Genomic DNA, 24,647 nt, shown 5'->3' on the forward strand with positions numbered 1-24,647 from the left:
TGTGCTGAAATTTACGAGGTTAGATCTTTAATAAAGTAAAACAGTTTGGGCAGGGGGAAGGGGTGTCGTTTATCAAATAGAATAATATTACACGGCGCCAGGATATTGTGTTCGTCAGCCACCAGTGAGATAAGCGAATCTAGCACACCGTGGCAATGACGAAAATCCTACAAAAAAACCATATGAACAATCTCTGTCCCTTCAACTTCCAGGAGAGGCATGAATTTCACAGCACATATATTATCAAAAAAGAAACCAATGGAAGTGATGAATAAAAATATGGAATTGTAGATTAATTTTAGATACCTTCTAAGGGGGGAATCCAAGTGATTTAACCTACAAAAGAATGGTACATCTTACAAGCTTTAAGGAAATTTCGGAATGGGCGGAACCTGCAACCTTAGCATATCTCTACTCTACAGCCTAATTGCCTACGAGTACCAAAGAAAATTTTCCCATATATGACTACCAAATTCACAAGAACTGGTAGTCACACCAAGAAACGTCTCTGGCGCACCATCTTGTCCATTGGTTTTCTATTGGATAGAGCCTCCAAAACGGCCTGTACATTTTTTCAGGTTTGATTCCCCAAACACAAACAGCGCAACTGTTTCAAGAGTTCTGCGTTCTGAACTATGAAAGAAAAAAAGGTCTCAACTCATTCAACATTGAGCGTCAGTGCAAGAAACATCATCCGATGGCGTCATATTTAGATCCGGTATCAAGAAAAACTTTTCCCCGGTTGATTCTATCTCGTTTGGCCTAGATTCCGATGCTTGTGAACGGGTATCGTCTTGAGTGGTACGTATGAGGGCCTCCGCAGATACTATTCTCTGATGGGGTTGACCAGCAACCATACGCTGTGGTTCAACAGATGTTGAACTTGGATTCTTCCGAGATTTTGATCCGATATCCAGCTGAAAATTCAAAAAAGAAAATTGAGGTTAAGTTTTAATCCTATGTGGTCGACTCACTATAAACGTAAAAAGTAGAGAGGGCATTTGAATTTGAACACACCTTCATCCTCTTCAAACTCTCATTTTTAGCTCTCTCTGCCTCAAAATTTGCATTTATGGTTGCAATTTCCTGCAAAGCAAGAGTGATATCAATATTCATGAATCATTTAGTCCCCAGTTAATGTATGACAAACTAAAATTTATATTTCTTGAAAATATGTGCCATGCCAAGTCCAGGGAGATACCTTTTTCAAATATATCCTTTCCTTTAGCAGGGAGCTTTCCTCTTCCTTTAGTTCAGCAAAGGTCTAAAAAATGAGTAAGAAACAGCAATTAGCATTCGTAAACGGTATTTGGAGAGCCAAAGAAAGACCACTGGCAACGGCATCTCAACCCAGAAATCATTTACCACGATATACGATCTCTGGAATCTTTCGAAGAAAGAGAATAAAGGCAGCAATTACTAAGATAATAAAGTGTAGTTTTACCTTTTTTCTTCTGCACCTCTTGGTAGAAGCCGAGTTGCCAGTGTATCCACTTGTGGCAGTGGCCTGAAATTGGTGAGATGATGAAGGATTAGAAAGATGTGACATGAATAACATTCGACAAAATCATAGTCGAAAATAAGGGTATAAGCAACAGAAGAACGTAAACATAAAAATTAAATATAAGAGAATCTTCAATCAGACCGAGTATCTCAGCATAAGAGCCAAAGAAAAGGGTAGAATGAGATGACCGAGAAGACATCGACGCTGGGATCATGCAGAAATGAAAACATATAGAAAGGTCGCTGGAGAGGGAGCTAGTTCTTTAGTATTTATGATAACAAATAATAATAATTTATATGTAATTATTTAAATCAGGAAGTCGCTCGGCTCCATCAATCATCGCTGCCATCTGTTCGTGTAATGGGACACGTCTCAGGCCATTGGCCATCCTGACCCTCACCCACCCTCGGGCCCACCCATATATAGCCCATTCATAATTCTTGCTGATCAAAGCCCAACTTGTCCATAATTTATTTATTTATTTTTATCATAATCGCACAAAAACCGATTCTCAGACAAATCAGCGTAGGCACGCACGCGACGGCACGTGATGACGATCGCGTTTGGAAGGGTCACATGACGTAGCCCAATAGCCCATGAATTGAAATTAGGTTGTAATTTTGTTTTTGCAAACGGTAGAGAATAGAAAAAGAGATATAGGGGTGCGGGTGCGGGTGCGGGTGCGGGTGCGGGTGCGGGTGCAGGTGCAGGTGCAGGGCATGGTGCACGCCCTGGAGTGGAGTGGGCCAAGGGGGCGGAAATGCTGCGTGTCTTCCCATTTCCCACCCAACCGAATCCTAATGTATAGGATTTTAATTTCCCATTTAAGACACCAACTTTAACTACCATCACCCCCGTGATACTGAAACCCCATCCACCTCATAATGGCAGTGTGTCGCGGTGTTCTCCCTGTCTATCACATCTCATTTCAACACACGAGAAACGCTTCACATCCACACTAACAACTCCACCTCTCTCTCTCTCTCTCTCTCCCACATTCCTAATATACCTAAATTCTCCATTATAATCGCCTAAAGGATAATTAATTACCATTATTTTAATTATTATTTAAATAAATACAAGCAGTACTTGCAATAAAGACACGGTGAATGTGAATTTTCCACTTCAGCGCAGGGGCCACGGGCAGAAGTAGAAGCGATGCAGCTAACTCAGGAGCTTACAGAACTCATGACACTAACTTCAACGAATCGCAGGCCCGTCGTCATCTATCCACGACATAGCCAAGCAAACCTTCCACACTCCACATTCGGTTCGGTCTTTTCTCAACCGTACCCGTCCCCGTCCAAATCATGGGGTCCACAACCCCAATTTTACATTGACCAAAATACCCACGCTTTCCACTGCCATTTTTTAACGACTTTTGTCCATGTAATAAATATTAAAAAAGGGATCTGTGTTCTCATCTCGGTTAAGGCCACCGATAAAATGGGTGAGTGGACAAATTATCGGTTTTGTTTTTTCACTTCGTCAAAAGAAAAAAAAGGGCGTGAGAGGAATATTAGTTGCACCTGGAAGGGCGTTTTCGTCAATCGATGGAGAACATAGAATGACAGGAGGTACCCCAAACAAAAAAACAGGCTAGAACAAAACGCCGAGTCTTTGTTCCAGTGCTGACCTAGTGCCCCCACGAACATCCCCAGACATTTCCGTCAACACAGTATCAACATGAACACCGAAGGAACCCCAAAAAATAATCAAAAACAAAATAAGAACGGAAAAATCATCTTCCTTGATGAGAAGCGAGCACCACAAGTGCGCGGAGGATAATAATTATAATTCGATTTAAAAACTAAAAGAAAAACAAAAACAGAGAAATTGACAGATTTGCCGTCAGCGTCTGATGTCAGCGTAAAATCGAAAACGATGCGCGATTGGAAAAAGAAAAAGAAAAAAGAGAGGAAAACAGTTAAAGCTTAAAAATACCACTGGCCTTTGGCCTGTGAATAAGGAGGTTAAGGGCAAAATTGTCAGAGGCGAAGGAAACGTCATGCAGAAGGAAAGAATGTTTCGTGAGGCACGCTACGCCATCTGAACCGCCGATAACTACCAGAGAGGCGGAGGGAGTTACGAGCACGCGCAGGCGCAGTCGTAGCGGTGTTTGGGTGAAACAACGGAACTCGGAGCACAGAAGAGAGATCAGAAGAAACGGAGAGCGGGGGAGAGGAATAGAGAGAAAGAAAGAAAACCTTGGATCTGGCGGCATGGTGTTGGCGGCTGGAGTCTTCGTAACCGTCGGCGGTGGCGGATGGCGAGGCGGCGCTGCTCCATGAGAGCGGCGTGGTGGGACTGCATCTGGTTGAAAGGGCGGCGTCGCATCGAGAGACGGCAGCGGTGAGCCTTGATCTTGAGCGCGGCTGTTTGACCCCCCAGGAGAGAGGCGGGCGGTGGTGGTGAGATTTGGTGGAAACGGTTTGCTTGAGTCGTAGGAGAAGTTGGACGACGACGGTTTCGTCCGTCATGGCCGCCCTGACCCAGTCGTCGTTCAGCATCTTGGGGTTTGGGTGATACAAGTCATGAAAGGGAGAGACAGTGTGGTGTGAGTGTTGCGTTGGTGTGCGTATAAGAAAGAGAGAGAGAAGGAAAGGGGTGGCGGAGGTATTGGAAGAAAAGATGAAGAGCGAGGGGAGGATAGGTTTATATATAATTTATAATAAATGAGAATAAAAAATAAATAGAAAAAAAATAATAATAAAATGGAGAGGGGGTGAGGATATTGTGTGGCGGTGAAGAAGGAGGAAGGTGGAGTAGATTCGAGTTATTCTTGGTTGGTCGTTGGTTCTTAGTTAAAAGAAAGGGTTGGGTCGTGTAGGAGGGTGTGGCCACTGTGGGCTCTCACTCTTTTCTGCTCTTTCTCCCTCTCTTTTCTTCCCCCTGACCCCACCTACTCACATCTGGCATTGCCATACCAATGCCATTTTCTCTTTTTTAACATTATTCCCCCTTCCCTTATTACACTTTGCAATCTTCACAATATAAACATTTTTTTTTTAATTTCAATTACATCCAATTTATCAATTTATTGTTGTTTTAAAGTTACTATTTTTTTACATTGTGTGGTATATGGTGATATGATTATAATCTATCTCGTGTCAACTCTACAATTAAAAAAACTATTTGTTTTTTAATTATTCATACTTTGCCCTTTAACTAATAATTTATTTATTTGTATGTATTTGTCTTTTCTTAATTTATTTTTTTCTTTTTCGTCTCTCCTATTTTCCTTTTCAGAACCAAGCAAGGAAAATTATTTAATAATTAGCTATTAAATTTTAAATTAAATGTGAAGTTAACAAAGACATGGTGTCATTGAATGTAGTATTGTAATAAGAAGAAAACAAGTCCTCCTATTGAGTAGGAACAACAATGGAAAAACTTTGTTTTTATCTTACTGTAGTAGCTTACATGACATCATTAAACTAAGTTTTGAGTCAAGGTTTTGAGGATGATAATGAGATTTCTCGTGTAACTTTAGGCATTATTTTTAAAATTTTTTGAAATATGATTTTAAGCTATTATAGGAATTTATTATGAGGAAATCAATGAAAGATATACCACAATTATACCATTTAATTATAATTTTTCGTGGAAAAATAAGATTGACAAAAACAATTTTTCTTAAACAAAGGAAAAAACTCATGATAAAATCAAGATGCACTTAGAGTCAAAAAAGAATAGTCAAGGTAGTTACAATCATGAGTTGAAACCATATATACACTTAATTAATATAATATACGTATCATTAAATGTATTATAACGTAACATGTATTTTTCTTTTTTCAATGTTGAATTATACTATGCACCCCGTAAAGTAAGAAACAAAATAATTCCTTACAAAATGCATTTCAAAAGGTATTTTATGATAAATCGGATAATGACTGTTTAAGAAAAGTTCTAAAAGATGTGTTTGAGTTAAATTATTTTAAGTTTTTAAAAACTTAACTTTTATGATTTTTTTTCTTTTAAAAAGAGTAATTTTTATTTTAAAAAATTTAATTATAAGTATTTGGTCTAGTTGTTAAGTAGAAGTTAAACTGAAAATAAACCAATCAAGCTACCATAAACAAGGCTAATTGAAATTAGTGATATGACACCTTAAAGATATTGTTTTCATGCTAAAGATAATATTTGAAACTGAAATGAGAATGGAAATAACTAATGGTACCGTAACTAAAACTTTAAACATGTCAAATGTAAAATGTACGGAAAATACAAAACATGTAAAATGTGAGAGTGATAATTAGTTTGTGTTTGATAACAATAGTTTTTTTTCTTCTTTCCAATAAAAAAACGTGAAAATATACACAAGCTACCTATCTCATATATATATATATATATATATATATATATATATATATATAATTGATTTTTTGGCCTAAGTAAATAAAGACAAATTCTTCATTTTAGAATACACACTTATTTTATAAAATTAAAATAATTATTTTTTTACTTTTTAAATTTAAATAACTTTTAAAATTGAAATAATTTTTTACATTAAATTTATTTATTTTTATAATTATAATAATAAAAAAAATTTATGAAGTAAACAAATACATAGTAATGTCACTTTAAAAAGAATAGATTATAAACATTACAATTTAAATTTAAATCGTATCTAAATATTTTTATTTTAAAAATTTATCCGTTGTAAATTGTAAACAATATATTTCAAAATAAAAAATGTAATGGTACATAAAATTACAAATTATATGGATTCAATGTTGGGTAAATAATAAAGAACTGTGCTGAAATAAATAGGTGGACAAAGAGAGTAGGTTAATGAAAAGTTTTGAGAAGAGTAAATATAGATTTATAAAATAAATAAATATGATGATATATATGTAATTGAATATGTTGGATTTATTATTTTTATATTTAAAAAATGAAAGATACTGTTAATATAAAAAACCAGAAGAAAAAAAAAAAGAAGTAGGAAAAGAGAGACAGTGGTGAATGATTGGAATGGAAGAGTGCATGACAAGCCTTCCTTTCGGCTACTTCACGCCTCATTGTCACCATTGGGATTTGCACTACCAACACAAACTTTGAAACCCTATCACAAATTCATAATTATAATATTATTTTATTTTAAACAACTCTGACTCATAATTATTACTATTATTACTGTAGTATTAATGTCGTCAACAAATTCTATATAATGCTGATTGCACACTTCTATGTCATTATTTAGACGTTAATTAATTCTCCTGTGATATTTGAAACCAGTAAAGAAGTTATATTCACAAGTATTACCTTTTTTTTTTAGAATATTTCATTTTTTGTTCTATTGTTAAATTCCTATAAGAACATTTGTGAAAGAAAAGTGTCAAAAGTGAAAAAACACAGAAAGAAACTAAAGACTAAACTCGTGTTTTTGCAAATCAATCTGCACATGATGTCTTTTGCCTCTGAAGGAGTATGTTGAAGAAACCTAACATTCCAAACCAAATTTTCTTCATTAAAGTTCAAACTTAAGATTCCATTTTAACTAAAATAAATAAAAATTGCAGTTTCGTTTATTAAGACTGACCATCTTAAGTACTTTTAATGCTAATAAACTGACAATGGTATAAAATAACCTAACTCCAATCACTTTATATATTTAAAAATCAAATAATTACTTTCACATCCTTTTGAAAATAAGTCACTTTTTTAAAAAATACAACACTTTTACTAAGGGTGGATACGTTACTTTCTTCAAAAATACATCATATGGTGAATATTGAATTTTTTAATACTCAATTTAAATCTACAAATTCAAATTCACTTTAGCTAGGTCAACTAAATCAGATAAAAATATTTTATATTTAAATATCCCTTTTGACGATTATTCTCTGCTAGGCAACCATTACACTGTGTCTTTGATGAATATTCATTTGTGGGTGTGTGGAGAGACATAGAGTTCATAACTTATATTTCAATTTTTGTAACTTATGAGAAATTGTAAAGTAATAAATCATTCTTCAATTTTACATAATCCAATTAACTATACAAACCTTAATTTCTCTGGTAGATTAAAAGTTTCCTTGACCCTTAATTTTCATAATAATGTCAAGAAAATCGATCAAATTCATCCTTTAATTTTTATCTGACTATTTAAATGTCAATTCATCTCTCTTTAATTTGATTTCCATTATTAAATCCACATACGACTCCTTATTAATGTTGCACATAAAAGCTAAGAGTACTCAAAATTATTTCTGTAAAAGGGCAATCCCTCTATACTTAAGTATTATTTGTGTAGTTTTGTCTTTTCATATATATATATATATATATATATATATATATATATATAATTATGTAAAAAGTACAAAGCTGTTTTTATATTCAAGTCCAGGCTTATCACTAGAGAAGACTATCCCCACACTGTTAACCCAATAAGGCCCAAATAAAGCCCAAGATATCATGACGAGGTGACCTATCTTCTTGACTTACAACAGTTTCATACTTGAAAGCTGAACTTGACAGCTGGAGTTTTGCTGCAATCCGATAGTTAACATTTTAACAACTGAGTATTACACTTTACACATCTTCCTGCATCTTCATATCATGTTACAAAGTTTAAATTTGTTTTTACGAGGGTTAAGTATGTTTTTCCTATAACTTTCATAACGTAAATTTTGGAATTAATCAATTTAAAAATTTTGGATTAATTTAATCATTCATCTTTCGAAATATGTAAATTTAGTCATTTTAATCAAATTTTATTAGGTTTATTTGATATTTAGTACGCATTTCAAGATTATATTTGAGTTGTTTATATTGTTTGACACATTTTTGCTTTAATGTTAAGTCAAATACTATTATAAAATAAGCTTGAAATGTCAAATAAACATAACAAAATTTGATTAAAAAGACTAATTTCATGTATTTTAAAAGATAAATGACTAAATTGGTCTAAAAGTTTAAAATAGACTAATTCCAAAATTTACTGAAAATTAACTGACCAAAAACATACTTAACCTTTTTATAAATTTAAATATTTTTAATTAAATATTTATTAATTTTTTATTTATTAAATACATAAAGGTTTTATAAAATGTGACTTTTATTTAGATGATGTATTTTTTTATCATGTTTATCACCTTGTTTGTATTTAGATGTTATTTTATTTTATGTTAATATTAAATCATATGATTTTGTAGGTAATATAATGTGTGAATTTTTCTTTATTGGATGAAATTGAACAAAAACGAAAGAGAAAACCAAAGGAAAATTTTAAATATGATGTTTAAAAACTGTTGTTCAAGAATGATGTTGAACAGCAAAAATAAGCATGAAATGACATTAAAAAAAAGAAAGTGAAAATAAGTGTTTAATGAAGGTAAATGAAAACAAGGAAAGCAAAATAAAACGTAAATAGTATGTTAGTAGACTGCGGATGGAATTATATTAATATTTACAACTTATAGAGAAATTTAGAATTTTTCTCAGATGGTGCAAGAAGAAATTACAGAGGTGCTACAAGAATTTGGGAGGTACGTCCAACATTTTTGAAATGTGATAGTTGATTGGGTCTTGTTGGATAGAGTTGCCTTCTAACCCAATTGGTTGCGGGGCTTCCCACCTCCAAATAATTTTTTTTTCACCTTCGAAACTTTTCAATTTTCTCACAATATTTTCCTAATTTTGATCAAGAAATTCGATAAGTTACTTAATTGGATTTTGAAATTCGATAACATTTTTGTATCGAATTTTGATATTCGGTACATTTTATTTTAAAAACAAATTTTGCTTTTGTGTATAAATTTTAAAATTTGGTACCTTTTAAAAATGGATTTTATTTTAATTGGGAAACATGTTTCATATTTTTCTACCAAATTTTGAAATTCAATAATCTATTAATTTAGGGGGTGTGGAGAGTAGATATAAAATTTTGGGTTAAAATACTTTTTGCTCTTAACTTTTTATCAAGCTTTATCAAAACAGTCCTAATTTTATTTTTGTGTTCAAATAGGTCACAATTTTTATAATTTTGTTCAATTTGATCATTTTTTACTAATATCGTCTAAATCATTAACGGTGACGGTCACATATCACTTTGTTGTTTTATATATATATATATATATATATATATATATATATATATATATATATATATATATATATATATATATATATATATATATATATATATATATATTTATATATTTAAATGTACACGTGTCAACCCAACAACGTGTCACGTGTTAAAGTCAATGTTTATATTCAATTTAGTGTCTATATTTGTTATTTTTATCAACTTAGTCTTAATTTTGTTTAAAATAGAATAATTTTGTCCCTCTCGAAATTATGACCAAATTTAATTTTTATATTAAAGTTATAATGATGTTTTTGATAAAATTCACATTTTTATTAAATATTTTTTATTTAAGGTTACAATTAGCTTAAAGTTATAAAAATTAAATTTGGTTTCAATTTCTAAAAGGACAAAATTGCTCAATTTTAAACAAAATTGGGACCAAATTGAATAAAAATAATAAATATAAAAACTAAATTAAACATAAAATATTGATTCTGACACGTGACACACCATTGGGATGACACGTGAACATTCAAAATTAAAAAAAACAAAAAAAATTAAAGAAAAAAAAAACTCTAAAATGACATGTGACAATTATTGTTCATTATTATTAGTGATTAAATTATTTTTAAAAAACTAAATTAAATAAAATTAATAAATTTTTTTAACAAAAATAAAACTAGGATTAAATTGATAAGAACAAAATAATATTTTAATTAAATTTTTATCGGTCGTTAGAGAATATTATAAAAAAATTGAAATATTTTAGAGGTGCAGAGAGTAGGTGAAAGGAAAAGAAAAGCCCATTGATTGGTCATTTATATGTACACGTGTTATGCCACGTTTTTTCACTGGATCGTGTGTAAAATATAGTGAAAATTGGCAAAAATATATATAATAAAAATGCTGTCAGTTCAACAGATATATAAATAAAAAATATTTGAAGATTTTATCCTTAGTTGCTAGTTGCTTAGATAGACGAGAAAAATAAATAGTTGTTTTAATATAATTACTTTTTTTTTCTTTTAATTAATTTGTCTTCCATCTTATCATTTATTTCGCTCTTCTTTATTGTGTTTACCTTGACGGATTTTCTATAGTTTCTCTCCTTACATACTCAACATAAAAAGCTTGGGGGCATGAATGTTTTGTGTGGGGATTTATGCGGTAACACTGTTTCTTTCTTTCTTCAATTTCTCTCTCATCACTTCACCACCAAACACTATAGAAGATATTTTTTATTATATATTTTTCAGATCGAAATTACGTCAATTTTTAATTTCAATGTAAATTTATATTGAAAACATAAATTTACGTCAAGTCTCATAAATTTTAGATGTTTCTTTTTATATTTTAGAAAGTTATTTGATTTTGATTTAAACTAAAATCTGAAATATAATTTTTTTTCCAATATAATATAACTTTAGTAAAATTTCCAGGAAGAAAGTTAAATCAACATGAAAATAACCCAAAAACACTATATAAGCTTGAAGAAGAAGATTAATCTATCGCTCTATGTAACTTAAATAGTCATGGTATCAATTTAAAAAATAAAATGAAGGTTTTGACTACTCAACTCAATGAAGAACGGGACTACAATCTAATAGGATAAAAATCTCTCTCACACAAAATCACTTACATAGATGAAAGAAAAATGTTTTTTGGATCACCAATACAAATAGAAACAAGCTCGTCACAATCACTACAGAAAAAAAAAATAAATAAAAACATTATAGAGACATTAATGGAGACTTTCACGTTAAACATCCTAAAATCCGACATAAATTTACGTAAATTTCAAAATTTACAGTGAACTAAAACTCAACAAAAATTACATCTTTTTAAAATATATAAATGTCATTACACATTTTTACGTTTCATGATTAAATATTAAATATGTGACATAAATACCTCTGTCACTAATAAAAAAATATTAAATATATTTTTGTCAATTTTGGAATTAGTCCAACTCGAAACTTTTGACTAGTTTAATCTTTCATCTTTCAAAATACGTAAATTTAGTCATTTTAATCAAATTTTGTTAAATTTATTTGTCATTTCAAGCACATTTTATAATAGTATTTGACTTAACATTAAAGAAAAAATGTATCAAACAATATAAATAACTCAAATACGATCCTGAAATGCGTTTGAAATGGACTAATTTTAAAATTCACTAACAGTTAAGGGATCAAAAACGTATAAGTACCACTGATTTTTTTTTTGGTATCTTTATTTGTAGCTTAGTCTATTTTGGTTCAGTAACTTATTTTTGTATGTTTTTCGTATGAAAAAAAGTTTTTTAACCTCATTTGATAACTTTTATAAAGATAAAGTCTTAACAAAAATTAATTTTTATATTTTAAAAAGATAATAATGAAAAATAATATCAAATAATTAAAAAAATGTATAATATTATAATTATGCAAATAGAAAAAGGTTCATTGAGTGAGTGATTCTAATATGAGCCGATATTCAATCACATACGTAATATTCATATCACATTCATATACATGTTGTGTGCTGAACTTTGAAGTTACTATAATTGACACTTGTCCTCATGACATTGTTACGTCAAAACTACACAAACTCATGCTACTACATAAAAAAAGATACAGGCGTAGAATGGAACATTAATATATTTTCTAGTGTTGAAAAATTCCTTTAGTTATTGACTACTGATACATGGAAAAACGTGAGCTTATGTAGTATATATATGCATATGCGAGGCATATATACAAATATATAATAATACATAAAATAAAAGGTTGTAACAGTGATTGAAAACATGATATGACGTTGGAGCAACTTTAGAATAGAAACCTTCAATTTGGTAGTTAGCAACATAGATAGCAACTGTTTAAAATGTTAATGTTTTCATTTTTTATTTTTTAACATAATTTAATATAGATCATTAATTAATGTATTATTATTATTATTATTTTAAATAATTAATGAAAAAATCATATAAAAAAATAAAGGATAAAAATAAAATAAAAAGAAAGTAAATAAATTAAGAGTTAAAATATAAATTTTCTATCTTAAACGGAAAGGAGAATAAGATGGACGAAACCTGGTCGGTAAAAGTATCAATTGGACTCAGTTATATGTTCAAAGTTTTTTTAAACTGCCTTTAATTTTCAATCATGTTAAAGATAACATTATAGTTATTATAAAAAATAAAAAAATACACTGGACAATTGTTTTATTAATTAATAGAACAAAAGCAGTTTATATTATTAGATAATTGGAAATTTAATTCTTACACTTTTCAATACACAAATTGCAGAATAACTATTTTTTTTTACATTTTTTGTTTCCAAATCTATCCTATCAGTTAATCCTCCAATATTAAAACAAAGGCACAACTAAATAGATAATCACCATTTATTTTTCAATTTATACAAAAAATATATAATTAGTGTTGTGAAAAAGTTAACTCTAAAAGGTAAAAGTTGATAACAATTAGTTATTATACGTAGCCTAGACAAATCATAAATGTTAATCCATTAATATTATTTTTGAAGATTGACTTTTAATAGTGTCAATTAAGTGAATGTAAATTCATTCTTAATTGTTAAATTAATTTTTTAAAGAGTTTTGGATGGACAAACTAACGTTAATGTACTTTAAAAATATATTTAATTTAGTATCACTTAAATTGATATTAAATAATTTTTTTAATATTAATTTAATTTACGTAAGTGTGGTCGAAGTTAATGACAATAATTTAAGGAAAAAAAAATCTAGGACAACATTTTTATCTTCAACAAAAATAAATCAAACAAAAAGTATACCGAACAAATAAGCTTTAAATTCAAAGAGTTTTGCTGAAAAAAATATGAGAATAAAATCAAAATTTCTTGATCGTGTATGAAAAGACGAGTGTGAAAAAATTTATATAAAAAGGTGATTGAAGAAGAAAAATTATAAATAAGAAAAATGTGTCTTCTTTAAACATAAGTTTCTGGATAAATATAATTTACGCTTTTTGTTCGTTATCACATAAAAACACAAAAACATATAAATTAGTGCTAACTTAAGAAACATTAACTTAAATAATTATCAAAGATATATTATATTAATGTTGACTTGATCGACTCCAATTTAAATAAATAATTAAAATTAAAAAAAATTAGTGTTAATATGATAATAACCGTAACTTAAATAAGTATAAATATTAAAAATAAATAACACTGATATTTTTAATATTTGTTTAAGTTAGCTTGATAAGTTAACATGATATATAGTAAACACAAATGTTTTTATTTATTTAAAAGTTAAAAATAGTTAGTATTTTATAGTTGACTAAATCAACTCTATTTCTGTCTATTATTAAGTAAACTCTATTTACGTCGACTAAACTTATACTAATTTGACATTAACACCTTTTCTTTATTAGAAAGGTTACATGAACTTATAATCGACTCTATTCTTGTTGCAAACATAAACTTAATTGACATGTATTCTACATATTATAAAATAAATTTAAGGTTTTAACTTTCGTTAAAAAAAAAAAAAAACTTTTTAGACTGTGTTAGAGTCTGTTAAGTACAGAAAAAGCAAATGTCACATTTTTATTTGCATTATGTTTTGAAAACTAACTTAATGTTCTTTCCTAATGTATGTATTGAAAAAATATATTTAAAATAAAAATGATCATTGTTCACGAAGAGTTAAGTAAAAGCTTGGTAGAGAAAAAAATGGAAAGAAAAAAAACTGAAAAATAGATTATAGTCTTCCCCCTAAATTGGACACTTCAATACTTCTATACTATTTACCGATATATATAAGTCGAAGTAGAAGAGTATCTGATTATAGCTTTCTAACCCAAATTAATGTATATGACAAAAGAAAGTGTTGAAAGGAATTCTTACCAAGAAATTGAAAATATCCCCTACCTTAATCCCTATTTCTTAACAGCTATATTACCCACACTAATTTTCCTATCCAACTAATTCACCATCCTTCTGCTTAAACACAATTGATTTGTAAATGAAGAGAAATATTAAATCTAAATTTTTTTACATAAATTATCCATCGATAAGATTACCAATTATGTCACTGTGATTCCAAAAAAATGTTGTGTCAGTGTTTATAATACGTGTAATTTGATTTATTTAATGTTTTTTCATGGCAGAGCTATTATACTATTTTAATATCTGTTGTTGCTTTGGTTGCTGGTCAGTGGTCGTGAGCTTGTAGTTTAAGAGTTGTTAGTTAAAGACGTACCCAGCACAACCGAAGCCTTCCTTATACTTCCCGCAATAAATTCAAACGTTAAATTTCTTGGTATGAAAAAAACACCAGACGTTGCTTCTCATCTCTCACTGTCTGTCTCTGAACGTGCCTTTGTGTGTGAGCTACACAACCAATGACACCAACCTCCTAACCTCTGAAAATGATTCCACCGCATTACCATCACCTTCCACACCCTTTACATCAGACACCACTCTCCATGAGTTTATGCTCTTTCATATAAAATTCCATCACAGCATACACTGAGAGAGAGAACCGAAGGACCAGAACCAAAGATGATGGAATCCGGTGCTCACTTCTGCAACTCTTGTGGTGAACAAGTTGGAGTTGATGCTAATGGGGAGGTGTTTGTGGCTTGTCATGAGTGCTATTTCCCAATTTGCAAGGCTTGTTTTGAATATGAAGTCAATGAGGGTCGTAAGGTCTGCTTGAGATGTGCCACTCCCTATGCTGGTAAGTGTTAACTTTCACTTCCTAACTCATTTAGTGAAGACTGTGTTGTTATCATACTCATAAAATAAAAAAGTTTTATGCATATACTAGTTCATTAGATTTGTCTCTTTTTGTATATTTCATAGATAGAGCAAAAGATAATGATGACACCAAGGCTTATGGAAATCAATCCACCATGGCTGCCCAGATCAATGTTTCTCAGGTAATTATTTACTCTTAAATATTTAGTGTAAAGTTGTTCATGTTTGCACTTACAAAATCTCTGCTTGCATTATGTAGGATGTTGGGCTCCATGCTAGGCATGTCAGTACTGTGTCCACAGTGGATAGTGGTAAAGAGAAACTTGGCCTACTACATCTTCTGGTATAGTTTCTTTGGTACTTCCTTTTGATAATCATGATCTGTTTTTTCTTGTAGAACTGAACGATGAATCTGGGAATCCAATCTGGAAAAATAGAGTGGAAAGCTGGAAGGAAAAGGATAAAAAGAACAAGAAGAAAAAGTCTGCACCTAAGACTGAAAATGAGGCATCAGTTCCACAAGAACAGCAGATGGAAGAAATACAGTGAGTTTTATGCGTTATGTAACGTGTTTTCTGCAGGGAACAATACAAGATGTGTATTGAAATAACACCCGTTTTGGAAAGCTAAAAATATTTCAGACCATAACTTGGTTCATTTTAAGAGAAGCTATTGAAGAAATTAAAAGAGTTCCTTGTATATGTAATGATGTGCATGGCTTCATGCTGATATACTGTGCAGGTCCTCAGAGGCTGCAGCTGCTGAGCCACTTTCAACGATTGTTCCAATCCCAAAAACGAGAATCACACCATACAGAATTGTGATAGTCGTGCGACTTATAATCTTGGGTCTTTTCTTCCATTATCGAGTTACAAATCCAGTTGACAGTGCTTTTGGTCTGTGGTTGACATCCATCATCTGTGAGATCTGGTTTGCATTTTCCTGGGTATTAGATCAGTTCCCTAAATGGTCTCCCATCAACAGGGACACTTTTATTGACAGGCTTTCTGCAAGGTAAATACCCAAAGTTGTGAAACATTTGGAAACTTTGTTCCTTGTACTTCAAGATTTGAAATGAAAAATCATATTGAAGTGTATTGAGGATTGTTCCAGTATTTCTTTCTTTCTTTCTTTCTCAGTTTAGATTTGTGAAAGGTAAATGAATGGATAATATAAAGTAAAACAAGATCTAAGTTGAATTTGAGAATGATATTGAGTTAGTTTATATTTTGGATGCTTGAATACTCACTGTCATGGCAGATATGAAAGGCCTGGTGAACCCTCTCAGCTTGCTGCTGTGGATTTCTTTGTCAGTACAGTCGATCCTCTCAAAGAACCGCCATTGATCACTGCTAACACAGTGCTTTCTATTCTTGCTGTGGACTACCCTGTGGATAAAGTATCCTGTTATGTGTCTGATGATGGTGCTGCAATGCTGACATTTGAATCCCTTGTGGAGACAGCTGATTTTGCAAGAAAGTGGATTCCATTTTGCAAAAAGTTTGCAATTGAACCACGTGCACCTGAGTTCTACTTCTCTCAGAAGATTGACTACCTTAAGGACAAAGTACAACCTTCTTTTGTTAAGGAACGTAGAGCAATGAAGGTAAACATCTGAATGACCTCAAAGTTAGGAACAACCTTGATGGAACAATTAGAAAACATATGACTTGCTTTAAGCACCACCCTTTTTTTGTTCAAAGAGAAACCTCTTCATGATTGTCTTTACTTTTCTTCCAGAGAGACTATGAAGAGTTTAAAGTGAGAATTAATGCTTTGGTAGCAAAGGCTCAGAAAACACCAGATGAAGGATGGACTATGCAAGATGGAACCTCATGGCCAGGAAATAACTCTCGTGATCACCCTGGCATGATTCAGGTACATCCATTCATTTTGTGTGTAATCAAATCTCAATTCTGACATAGTCAGATGCCCGATTTCTGCAAATTGGCTACCAAATTATTTGGAAGGAGCAAACTTGGAAGTTTAAAAGTCCAGAACTTTAATGGAATCCTATGTAAAGCTAGTTATCTACTTTGTGTAGAAGCAATTAACACATATTCAGCTCAAAATATGCTTTCTTGAATATGATTAGTTTAAGCCTTGTGTATTTTTCTTCAATATCCACAACATTTGTTCTTACTTTTTCTTTTGATGAAAATTGGTGCTCCATTTGAACGTTCATGAGCAATTGGTTGTTCTATTCTACTAATCATCACTCTATTTTTCATTCTGAGCAAATAATATGAAGAAACTTTTGAATGATTGTATGGAAAGTGAGAACCTTCTCTGTTTTTGAAATATTGACTAGTTCTATTGATCAATTATTGGAACAAGTGCATGCCATACTTCTATATGCATCTTCATTGGAAAAGAAAACTGAAATGTGAGCAAACTTTCTGTTTGCCATTTGCAGGTTTTCCTTGGACACAGTGGTGCCCATGACATAGAAGGAAATGAACTTCCCAGGTTGGTGTATGTTTCCAGAGAGAAAAGGCCAGGTTACCAACACCACAAAAAGGCTGGTGCTGAAAATGCACTGGTATGGTAGATACTTCAATTAATATTCTATATAAGGTCATCAAAATTTTATAGTGGCTGATGCTTATTTGCATTTATACAGGTGAGGGTGTCTGCAGTTCTCACAAATGCTCCCTTTATTCTCAATCTTGATTGTGATCATTATGTGAACAATAGCAAGGCTGTTCGGGAAGCAATGTGCTTTCTGATGGATCCAGTACTTGGAAGAGAATTGTGCTATGTGCAGTTTCCCCAGAGATTTGATGGTATCGATCGTAGTGATCGATATGCCAATCGCAACACAGTTTTCTTTGATGTAAGTTTTATAGAATAAAGAGCATCAAACAAGTATTAACTTGATGTGTTTTCTTTTTGTGAATGAGAGATTTCAAATAATTTGGAATTTATCTGATTCTATGTACAGAAATTGTTTGGTTGTTAAACAATATTGTAATGGTGTTGAATAAAGTGCATCTGGTGGTATAACTTGTATGAAGTAAAAATCATGGACACACATTTACTGTATACTTTCCAACCTTGATCTCTTTCAGGTTAACATGAAAGGACTTGATGGCATTCAAGGACCTGTATATGTGGGAACTGGATGTGTTTTCAATAGACAAGCACTTTATGGCTACAGCCCACCTTCCATGCCCAAATTACCAAAATCATCATCCTGTTGTTGCTGCCCCTCAAAGAAGCAAACCAAAGATGTCTCGGAGCTTTATAGAGATGCAAAGAGGGAAGAACTCGATGCTGCCATTTTTAATCTTAGGGAGATTGACAGTAAGTACAGTGAAGCTTTTGAATGAGTTTTACTTAAGCACATAGCAGAGTCTTGAATGAGGAAAATGCTTCTTGCTTCTTTTCTTCCTCCAGATTATGATGAATACGAGAGGTCAATGCTGATTTCACAAATGAGCTTTGAGAAAACATTTGGTTTGTCCACTGTTTTCATTGAATCTACACTGATGGAGAGTGGAGGCCTGCCAGAATCTGCTGATCCCTCAATGCTGATCAAAGAGGCCATTCATGTTATTAGCTGTGGATATGAAGAGAAAACTGCATGGGGAAAAGAGGTTACACTCAAATGCCAATGCTCTTCACTACTGATTTGCTACATACATTTACCTTTTTACTTATTTGATAACAAGTTTTCTTGTTTATTCAGATTGGATGGATCTATGGTTCAGTGACTGAGGATATCTTAACGGGTTTCAAGATGCAATGCCGGGGATGGAGGTCAGTTTACTGCATGCCCTTAAGGCCTGCATTCAAAGGATCAGCACCAATCAATCTTTCTGATAGGTTGCACCAAGTTCTTCGATGGGCCCTTGGATCAGTTGAAATCTTCTTCAGCAGACATTGTCCTCTCTGGTATGGTTTTGCAGGAGGTCGCCTCAGATGGCTGCAGAGACTTGCTTACATAAACACCATTGTTTACCCATTTACATCCCTTCCTCTCATTGCTTATTGCACTCTCCCTGCAATTTGCCTTCTCACAGGAAAATTCATCATACCAACGGTAAATATCTATTGAACTCTATGTAATTACAGAACCAATGAAAACAGTTTCAGTAATGTAAAAGTTGGTAATTTGATGCAGCTTTCGAACCTTGCAAGTGCCCTCTTTCTTGGACTTTTCCTGTCCATTATAATCACCAGTGTGCTTGAGCTGCGGTGGAGTGGTGTGACCATTGAAGCTTTGTGGCGTAATGAGCAGTTCTGGGTGATTGGAGGAGTTTCAGCCCATCTTTTTGCTGTGTTCCAAGGATTCCTGAAGATGTTGGCCGGTGTTGACACTAACTTCACGGTCACTGCCAAAGCTGCTGAAGACACGGAGTTTGGTGAACTATATATCATAAAGTGGACCACACTCTTAATTCCTCCAACCACCCTTATCGTTATTAACATAGTTGGTGTTGTGGCTGGATTTTCTGATGCACTTAACGGAGGATATGAGTCTTGGGGACCACTTTTTGGAAAGGTTTTCTTTGCCTTTTGGGTTATTTTCCATCTCTATCCATTCCTAAAGGGTCTCATGGGTCGCCAAAATCGTACTCCAACCGTTGTTATTCTGTGGTCAGTGTTGTTGGCGTCTGTGTTCTCTCTGGTGTGGGTGAAGATTAACCCTTTTATCAGCAGAGCTGACAGTTCTAGCATCTCCCAGACCTGCATTTCTATAGATTGTTAAGTCTCTCTCACACACACACTACCTACATAAAAGTTTTGATCATATCTCAAAATATGGATGATGATTGCTGATGATTTGAGCCGCATTAGTTCTTTGCTGAAATGTGTAAGCATGTTAAAAGTGTGGTTGCAGACATCGTTGTTGCTTCTTTTCCATGCGTTGGACGAATTTCTTTGAGTAGAGAACAAGCATTCACCGATTGTTTCAATGTAAAATAGTGACTTTGCTTTCCACTTAGATATTCGAATGATATGGACAAAATAAAGATTAGAAAAATATGTTTTCAGTCTCTCCATTGAATTTAATTGTCATTAAAATTCATTTTTTAGTTCTCATAGTAAATTTTGAAGTTTTATAAAAAAAATATTATTATAATAATAATATAAGATGTATGTCCACTCACTTATGAACAATAATATAAGATTCTTAATTATTGATTCTATTGAAAGGTCTCAGCCTCATTAGTTTTCACACCGAAAGCTAGTAAATCATCAGCGTCATATATCTTGGACCTAACACTCCAGAACTTATGTCTATGAATAACAATGTTATTCTTTCTCTAACGTATCGTCTCCAACCTTTAATTACACGAAAAGTACCTCAAATTTTGACCAAAGTAAATTGAGGAGTGGCTGCAATGCAACTGTCATGTCGTAATCGCTGGAGTGGTCGAGCCTAACGAACTTTCCATCTGTAATTACCGGACGAACCACTTGGATCATCAATCAAACCAGAGATGGACCCTCCAATTTTTGGATCTTTTGTGCTGTCTCTATTACAAATCACAACAATTTAGGAGGACAAGTACAATTTGTTGTTCTCCTCTTCAATGTCTCTTCTTTTCTTCTTTCTTAGTTCTAATTACCATTTATCATTATGTTATATTATATCAGAAATAAAACACTTCTATTTTTCATCATACGTGCACATATGAAAATTTTACTTTCCTGTTCTCTTTTAAATAGCAGTGTCGTGGAAGGAACATAAATCGACATTACCTTAATCCAAATTCAGTTTATATCTTAAATGCAATTTAGCTAATCCAGGTTTCTAAACTCGATTATACTTGAAGCTGTATCAGGATGAGATAGATCCAAAACATTGTCTAATAGTAAAAGGAACTAAAACAATTTAAAAAGAAAAAGGAACAAAAGAAGGCTCTATGTATTTGTTTTGCAGCAAAAATCTTAATTTTTACAACATCATTGCCACCAAAAGTAACATATACTCTCGCTGTGTGTATATTTACCTCCGAACAACACAAACAGACATTGGTAGGAATGAAGAGTTGAAGGCAAAAACTATATAGTTTGATTCATCATCTAGAACATATTTACACGAAAAAACCAAGGCAGAACAAAGGCTATCACCAGGCATGCCATCAAGAAGTTACAAAATGGCTGTCCTCGCCAGCATCCAACAATTCTTGGGGATGAGTTACCATCGTTGTCCATGAATCTTCTTTCATTCCACTCTTCTATAAACCCATTACTGCTAACACCTGAAACGTTTTTTGCAGGCTCACCGCATATTTCACATAACCTGTGGTTTAAGAAGGTTGTTAGTATCAGTAAAAGGTAGAATCATCCAATGGATAGAATGCATAACTACTGTTACATTTCAGGTCCCTATAATATCTAATAAAAAATCATTTTGTGGGTGATAAGACTAACATTTCTTAACCTATGTCCCCTATTGTTATCTGAACATGGAAACATTATCCAAAAGGATCTTCATGGACACAATTATTCAAATATCAATGACCCAACAAGAATATGACAACCAAATCCAATAATTTACTACTCGCCAAACTGCGACTTGATCACTTGATGCATCTTATGGATGTCACGTAACCTCAATTCACAAACAATAGGAGAAAATTGCTAATAATACTCACAATCTTATATCCTAAAGGAGGAAACTCCACCGCGTGTTTGGATGCACTTCTCCAATTTACTCATCATAGAATCCTGATCAATATGCAAGGAATGGCTATGTGTGGGTGCAGTAGTGATGATAGTGATTGGCCAACTACAGATATACCAATCAAAGCAAATAGCAGCACGCTATGCTACCCAGTTCACTAATTGTAAATGGTGGCAAGCAAATTCAATGCCAAGAGCTCAACCAAAGGAGCCTTATGAAGGCAAAATCAAACATAAGCCCAGTCATGGATCTGGAAAGGTTTTGAAGGAATACTGATTATGATATTGAAAAGTCCTACTTCTAAAATCCTATTCTAATGTAAGAACACGTTCACAAGGATGCCACTGATCTCAAAAGATCAAGACAAGTCAAGGAAAGACAAAGATAAAGCCTATCCAATATTATTGTTGAATTAAAAATGTTCCATATATCATCAAACACAAACACAGCAACAAAAGGGATGAGGAATATGAGTTATCAGAAAGTGCGCCAGACAGTATAAGTGACAAAAACTTATGATATAGGAAATCAAAATAAGCAGACAACATCAGGAACGTCGTTGATGTTAAAAGGATCAATGCAAAACCTCAAAAAGCACACTGATTTCATTGTTGATCTGCAAAAACTAGAATCAAACTAATTTGACAAGAACAGATACCTGTTCCCCTTGAGCTTGAACCACGCCTCAGCACAGTGAACGTGCGCGATGCCTAGTTCATCTTTACATGCACAACCAAGCTGAATCAAATCTACTCTTGTAGCACTAGTAGCAGTGCCAACAATTGTTACATCCGGTGATTGATCAGAAGTCAGATGGCAAATCCTGCAAATCGTTTCACCTTCAGAATTGTCATATAACTTTTTGTGGCTGCTGCACTTTATATCAATCACACATGAACTTTTATCAGTTTCAGTCACCTCTTTTGCTGCCTTCATGGACCCCAAGCTCAACCCCGATTCCTCAACTTTTACTTCCAATTTCCTATTATCTTCATTCATGTACTCAGTCCGAATAGACTCAATCACAATCACACTTTCAATCACTTCTTGATTAACAAAATGGTTTGAATTACAACTAGTTCCCTGATCAACCCCAGGTACCTTATCACTGGAATTTTCTCGACCATGCTTGTCTTGACCCTTAACTTCCTCCTTTAGCTCCTTATCAGATCCTGAATTCTCATCGACCCGTCTCGAAGTTCCAGCTTCTTCACTTATACTATCGCTAGCAATTGCAACCCGTTCAACCAAATGACTTGAACTCTTGTCATGAACCGGATCCAATACCTCACCTCTATCTTGATCCATTAACAACTCGTTCACTCTCAAGATACTCTTACAATGCCACAGAGTACAAACCCCACCTAAAAAAACTCCTTTTTTTTAATTAAAGAGGATGAAAATGTGATCAAATCAAAGGAGTAACATACGTATCTTCCAACAACCCACTTCTTTGTTGGGGACACAATCTCTTCAGATATTCTTAAAAAAAATCACACTTTTAAAAAAAAATGTTAACCTGGGATGTCACCTATGAGATGGACGACCTCACTGTCCAAGGAAACAAGCCCCCAAATAGCCGCAAAGAGATGGGCTTTACCTCAAAATATTAAATTCCACAAACAGTTCATATCATCTGACATGTTTCAATCCAACTCACACCAGGTAAAACCTACGTGATTAATGGGGGCAAAATAGGAGAAAAATTAGGAAAACAAAGAAACTATGAAAAAAAAAAAACAAAACCCAACAATAAGACTGGGAGATTGAGTGCAATCGAATCATTACATGATTTAGGGTAGTGATTCAAGCAAAGGAAGGAAAAAAAAAGACAACTTTGTCTTTATTGGGAAATTTAACAGAAACCCTGGTACTGTTGTACCAAGATAGATACGGATGACTGTACATTAAAAAAAATGAGCATTTATTCACTTATTATTAACTAAATTAATCGAATTGCAGAAAAAATTTATGATTGAAGATTATCTGGGAAAAAAAGTTTGCAATGAGCAAGTGGGTGCACAGTGTGAGTGGTGGGTGGGTGAGCTTTGTCTACTTTATATGATAGATAGTGGCTTAAGCAGAAACTCCAACTACATGGCTGTGGTGAAGTGTGAGAATTTTTTATGGACCTTAAAAAATGGTAAAAAACTACAAACACAGATTTGGACTCGTCCAGGTTTTACATAATAATGGCGACTACTGCTGACCACTGGTCTGTTAGCCACACCACACATATTATCCATTAACTTTAATTTGTCGTGTTCCCTTTATTTGTGTATCATGTTAATTTGTTGTTTTTTTTTTGTGTGTTTTTGTTGTTAATTATTAGTCTTTATCTTTGTGTCTATTGTGCTTTTTTTGTTAATTTGTTCTCGGGTGTATGTGACTAGTTTGGAGGATTATGGAAAGAACTTGTACAATTTGAATTTTGTTGATTGAAGAATAAATTCTCACTTTTGTTTACTCCAATCAAGTTTACCAAAATAGAAGTGTAGGAGAAGGAAACAAAATGTATAAGTATATAAAACTTGGTATTCCAAAGTAAGAGGAGTTATCCTATGCAATTGGACAGAGACTAGAAAATCCTTAAAAAATGTTGGAGAAAAATTTGATTCTTACTAAATGTCAGAATGAAGTATTTAGTTGTAAATGTTGGTGAATGTAACGTTTATAATAAAGTAGATATAATAAGAATGCGTGTCATTTTTTGATGGTTTGTGATAGGTG

At 32.6% G+C, this 24,647-nt stretch overlaps 3 protein-coding genes across 5 annotated transcripts; 1 reads left to right on the plus strand and 2 right to left on the minus strand.

Annotated features, from left to right (window-relative positions):
• Positions 1-265: 265 nt before the first annotated feature.
• Positions 266-4,225, minus strand: LOC114164477 (uncharacterized). Its single transcript, XM_028049170.2, has 5 exons — positions 3,712-4,225; positions 1,445-1,507; positions 1,202-1,264; positions 1,018-1,086; positions 266-917 (listed from the first exon to the last, which is right to left on the minus strand). The coding sequence occupies exons 1-5, from the start codon at positions 4,012-4,014 to the stop codon at positions 663-665; spliced, it is 753 nt and encodes a 250-aa protein (XP_027904971.1). The 5' UTR covers positions 4,015-4,225; the 3' UTR covers positions 266-662.
• A 10,689-nt stretch (positions 4,226-14,914) lies between these two features.
• Positions 14,915-20,282, plus strand: LOC114163977 (cellulose synthase A catalytic subunit 8 [UDP-forming]-like). The gene is made up of 13 exons (XM_028048400.2): positions 14,915-15,257; positions 15,383-15,459; positions 15,537-15,588; positions 15,675-15,822; positions 16,019-16,291; positions 16,538-16,883; positions 17,018-17,155; positions 17,694-17,819; positions 17,901-18,113; positions 18,349-18,583; positions 18,677-18,876; positions 18,969-19,322; positions 19,404-20,282. The coding sequence occupies exons 1-13, from the start codon at positions 15,080-15,082 to the stop codon at positions 19,989-19,991; spliced, it is 2,928 nt and encodes a 975-aa protein (XP_027904201.1). The 5' UTR covers positions 14,915-15,079; the 3' UTR covers positions 19,992-20,282.
• An 854-nt stretch (positions 20,283-21,136) lies between these two features.
• On the minus strand, positions 21,137-23,961 carry LOC114196076 (uncharacterized). Of its 3 annotated transcripts, none has more exons than XM_028086591.2 (3): positions 23,706-23,961; positions 22,576-23,589; positions 21,137-21,533 (listed from the first exon to the last, which is right to left on the minus strand). In XM_028086591.2, exons 2-3 carry the CDS (start codon positions 23,223-23,225, stop codon positions 21,314-21,316), a joined length of 870 nt encoding a protein of 289 aa, XP_027942392.1. In that variant the 5' UTR covers positions 23,226-23,589; positions 23,706-23,961; the 3' UTR covers positions 21,137-21,313. The 3 variants fall into 3 exon arrangements, with proteins under 3 accessions (XP_027942392.1, XP_027942393.1, XP_027942391.1); XM_028086592.2 differs by having other exon boundaries at positions 22,576-23,281; positions 23,437-23,961; XM_028086590.2 differs by having other exon boundaries at positions 22,576-23,961.
• Positions 23,962-24,647: the final 686 nt, after the last annotated feature.

This window comes from Vigna unguiculata, chromosome 9 (genome assembly GCF_037176805.1).
Source record: "Vigna unguiculata cultivar grain cowpea cultivar isolate G323 ecotype 2 chromosome 9, ASM3717680v1, whole genome shotgun sequence".
Taxonomy (NCBI): Eukaryota; Viridiplantae; Streptophyta; class Magnoliopsida; order Fabales; family Fabaceae; genus Vigna; species Vigna unguiculata.